This window comes from Acartia tonsa, chromosome 5 (assembly GCF_053477335.1).
Source record: "Acartia tonsa isolate MP-2025a chromosome 5, ASM5347733v1, whole genome shotgun sequence".
Taxonomy (NCBI): Eukaryota; Metazoa; Arthropoda; class Copepoda; order Calanoida; family Acartiidae; genus Acartia; species Acartia tonsa.
In genome coordinates, this window is record NC_137264.1 from 25,656,951 (window position 1) to 25,662,176 (window position 5,226).

The following is a 5,226-nucleotide window of genomic DNA, read 5'->3' on the forward strand; positions in this document are numbered from 1 at the left end:
ATTCATACAATGCATCTGAAAATTTCTTAACTACAATAAAAGGCCCTCCATAAAAAGACTGCAGTTTCTTGGACACGTCAGTCTTCACAATATTAAAGAAAGCATAACAAACATCTGTCACCCTCAATGCTTCCTTCTGTACTCTGTGTTTATTTTGAACCTCTAAATATAACTTGGATTTTGTAGAAATTCTCTTAATTACATCCTCCATATTTTTCAGAAATTCCAAATACGACCGCGAGGATGAAGATTCAACAGACGGAACTGGTGATAGAAAATCGAGGGGAATACGTGGCTGACGACCGAAAACCAGAAAAAATGGAGAATAGCCAGTTCTAGAACTCTTGGAGCAGTTAATCACTAACGTAGCCAAAGGTAATTTTTTAGCCCAGTCCTTAGTTCCATGATTTTCATCTACTTTCAAAGCAGCATACAAACTCTGATTTTGCCTCTCTACAGGATTCGAATTTGGATTCCTGGGGGGAACTAGGACAGTATCCACCCCCAATCCTTTCATCACCCCTTTAAACACACTGCTTGTAAAATTTGTACCTCTATCCGATCTCAAAGCCCTAAATAAACCATAGGTAGGTACAAAATTTTCCAATATAGCCTTTACAGTTGTTTCAGTTTTAGCATCAACCAACGGACATGTAAAAACATATCTAGAAAATAAGCAAACCATGATTAAGACAAATTTAACCGTCTGTCCCTGATGATAACATGGAGTCCAAGGACCAACTAGGTCCACTGACATATTAGCAAAAACTTCACTACTTTGAACAGAATGAGTTATAGGTGAAACATGTTTAGGATTACTTCCAGCCTTTTTCAAACATGTAATACAACTTCGCATTCTCGATTCCACAAACTTGTTCACGCCAGGCATAAAAAATCTCTCATTTATTTTACGTATTGTCTCCTGCACACCTCTATGTCCAGAACCATATCCACCATGAGCTGAATCAAATATATCATTGTATAAGGAAAGAGGCACTACAGGCCTCTCGACAAAACCCCCTTCGGCCAAAGGCTGTCTGAAAATTACAACCCCCTCTAGCACATACATATGGCCAATAAGATTGTACAATAGTTCCTTTCTGCCCGATAACTCGGCCCTCTCATAAGAAGACAACTGTCTCCTTTCCAATATCCATAACCTTATTTCATTTAGAATCTCGTCCTGCTGAAGACTACGTTGCCAGACAAACTCAACGTCCACCTCATCCTCTGCAGAATGTACCTGCATAATGGAATAGATTTGATCCAGAAATGGTGAATCATCCAGGTAAGGATCCAAAATTTTATTATCTGTCTCTCTACACTCCTGACACTCCTTCAATCGATGTTCCTTACAATCTAACTCAATTCTCGACAAATAATCTACGTTCACATGCTTAGTCCCCTGTCGATGGATAACTGTAAAGTCAAAACTTTGCAAGAAAGTTATCCATCGATAGGTGACACCGTTTATTGATCCTTTAGCCCAACGTTTATAATGCACTAGTGAAATACTGTCTGTCCGAACCAAAAATTCACGAAACCTACAAAAGTGTAAAAAATTCTTTAATGCATATACTAATGCACCTAATTCTCCTTTATAAGAAGGATAATTTTGTTCTGCAGCATTACACTTTTTACTACAGACACCAAACACTCTCTCTACACCATCCTGTTCTTGTGAAATAATCCCTGCAAAATACTGAGAACTATAATCTACGTCCACGATAAAAAGATTAGGATTATCCCATTGAGGATAGCCTTTACACATCTCAGTCTTGAACATTTCCATAAATTCAGTCCATACTCTATTCAATTCTTCTGTCCACTTTATTATAGTGTCATTCCTGTGACTATCCAACATGCACGACCTCTTGGCATAATCAGCAAAATATCCTCTGTAATAATTGGTAAATCCCAAAAACTTCTGTAACTCCTTCCCTGTTCTAGGCTTGCCCCAATCCTTAATCCGTTCCAAATATGCAGGATTCATTTTCAATCCATCGGCACTAATAATATGCCCCAAATAATGGCATTCTCTAGTCAATAAATCACACTTATCTAAATTCAATTTCAGGTTGACCTGCCTAAGAACTTGAAACAGTGCCTGCAGATGCTCTACATGTTCCTCTGGACTTGATGAAAACACGATCAGATCGTCCAAGTAACTGATACAGAATCCATACATTCCCGGCAGGATAGACAGCACCTTATCCATCAGAGCACAGAACAGGCTGGGTGCATTACACAACCCAAATGGCAACCTGTTAAACAAATACATCCTGTTTGCTGCACTAAAAGCTGTCAACGGTTTAGAGTCTTCATCCATAGTCATCGAATGGTAGGCAGCTGTCAAATCAAGAGTACTGAACACCTTGCCAGAACCCAGCTTCGTCAGATTATCAGAAATCAGTGGCAGCGGCCACGCCACCCGCTTAGTCACGTTGTTCAAATTGCGGAAATCGATGACAAACCTCAACTTCGCCTCTGCTCCAGGTGCAGCCTTCTTTTTCACAGCAAAAATAGGACTAGACCAATCCGAGAAACCCTCTTCAATAATGCCGGCATCCAACCATTTGGTTAACTGTTCTTTCAACTTAGCATCGTACTCTGGATTCAACGGAATATTTCTGGCCTTCACAGGTTTAGCTCCAGGTAACAATTCTATATTATATGTCATTAATCGACAATCACCAATATCTGAATCATTCATTGAAAAGATATCAAAATTTTCCAAACAAATTTTAATAATTCTAGGTTTCAATTCTGGATTTTCTTTAATCATCTGGTTTTCATCTAACTTCAACTTTTAAATAATAAACTGTACCCGTTCATGCATTTTTTGCCCCGACAACTTTTCTGGCTTATCCAACTCATTGATTGTTTTATTACAGGTGACATCTTGATTATCCATGACGAAACAATGCCCCATCTTCACATTTCTCAGCAAGGTAATAGGTTTTATTGACGCATTAACTACATTAACCACGCAGGACCCATCTTTCCGTGGCTGATACACTCCCTCAATAATCATAATTCCATTGCCACTTGTCATCTTAGAAGAATTAGGGGACACATACCAAAACCCATCATTCTTTAATCCAGCCACATGCACAACAGCTGTAGATCCTCCAGGATAAAAAATAGTTTTGTCCAGCAACTTCACATTATACTTCGTTGAATATAACTCTCCAAACCCACCCCCCTCCTTTATCCCTGGCAAGGTAGGTTTAGATGGAATTTCAGAATTCATTCGTCCGGACAAAATAGGAATTTTTTGTATCTCCGCCACCACCTGTTTCTGTAAACAGGAATTAATAGGAACAGATTCCCCACAAAATTCAAACTTATCCTCATCCAAACAAATATTAATTTTATTCTTTTTCAGGAAATCAGATCCAAGATTCACCAACCTACTCGTCACCTCAGGTACATAGAATATCTCCGTAAACACAGCTTGAGTTCCAGCAAATCTGAATTTCAACTCGACATATCCAATAATATTAACTTTCTTTAAATCTACTGAATACGCTGATAATTTAGCAGGACAAAACTCAATTCCATGTTTATCAAGAATTTCTCTAGATATTAAAGAATTAAAATTATTTCCTGTATCAATAATTCCTAACTCCTTCACAGTAATATCAGCCCCTGGCACAAAGAAATCTAAATCCGCACAAATAGGCATCTTCGTTATCTTCAAAAACTTCACAATCTCTTGAAAACACTAGTCATTTCTATCCATATATCTTCGAATTAAAATCTCAATGCAGGATTACAAATAATTAATATATCCATATTAATTAATTTTAAATTTTAGATATACATCATTCCACTACACAGCAGTCAGCCCTCCATCCGTCACCAGCCGCCAACATACTGTTCGATTTATGAAATCCTGTACATCTTCCAGACTACCAGCATCACCCAGCTATACACCAAGTCTTTTCTCATACAAGTAAGTACCTCTCAAAGTTTTAATATTTACTTCAACTTTTCATAGGTACCTATCAGAATATAATATATAGTAAATATATATATAAATATATATATATATTGTTTTCATTAACACGATCACACCTTGACTGAAGAATAAGCAAGACAGTAATACTTTATAAAGTTGAGAGCAATTATCTGAATACAAAACAGCAAAATTAACTAATTACACATAGCAAACCCAAAAAAAATCAACTACAGTACTATAGCCTATATAATGAATACGAATAAAAGAACGATCTATAAATTTCATCCCAAAATGAAATTTATATATCGAATCAATCATATCCATTACATAGGATATTGCTGAAAATTGTTCCTAGCTATGTCAGCAATCATAGCCTCATACTGTTTCTCATCTCTGCTCTTTTCAGAATCCACAACAGGCCCCACCTGATTGACTGTCTTCTTCAGAAACTGCTCAGGTATTACCCTATTATTAGGCACTCCAGGACCTTCCTTCTTCTCACTACCCGCTGAGAAAAACCTAGCTTTGGTCTTTCCTATGCGAGAATCAGGAGCTGGCGGCTTACCGTCTCTCTTCTGCCAGCAACTAGCCACTACATGACCTTTTTTCCCACAATACCAACAAATCATAGTTTTAGCCTTCGAATTCAGAGCCCCAATCACGTTCTCAACCTGATCCCAAGGAATATCATCATCCCCTTCAATCCACGCATTATTATCGCCAATCTCAGTCCTGCCCTCCAAATCAGATACATGCACTTCACTGATTACAGGCCTAGCTTTTACCTCCCTAGAATCCTCTAGCTTCAACCCTTCCATAGCCTGAGAATAACAGGACGTTACATTTTCAGGTGATACGTGTCCAGAACGGGCCCAGCTTATGTAATGCTGACCTCTGCGAATCAAATAAGTCAAGAAAGCACTGTAATCTTCCAGGTAATGCATAGATTCAATGAAATTAGCCATATCCCTAGCTAAATCAGAGAACAGCAAATTCTTAGCCACATTATTGTAGAAATCACGCCAAGATTGTCTAGAAATTTGACCAGGATGCATAAGCCTAAACAGCCGCAACTTAGCATTGAAAAACACATCCACATTCTGACCACTCTTTTGTTTCAGGGCGTAGAAGAATTCAGTAGCTGACTCTGTATCTGCAAAGGGTATCACCAACCTTCTTATCAACAGGTAATAACCTAAAGCACTTAGGGAAGAATTAGCCTCCGGCGTAATAAGCCTCCCCATCTTCTTCCCTTTGCACTC

At 38.2% G+C, this 5,226-nt stretch overlaps 1 protein-coding gene across 1 annotated transcript; it reads left to right on the forward strand.

Moving 5' to 3' along the window:
- The first annotated feature begins 1,666 nt into the window (after window positions 1-1,666).
- LOC145320075 (uncharacterized) lies at window positions 1,667-4,138 on the forward strand. Its single transcript, XM_080162516.1, has 5 exons — window positions 1,667-2,655; window positions 2,895-2,951; window positions 3,389-3,429; window positions 3,821-3,958; window positions 4,121-4,138. Exons 1-5 carry the CDS (start codon window positions 2,466-2,468, stop codon window positions 4,136-4,138), a joined length of 444 nt encoding a protein of 147 aa, XP_080018642.1. The 5' UTR covers window positions 1,667-2,465.
- The last annotated feature ends 1,088 nt before the right edge of the window (window positions 4,139-5,226 follow it).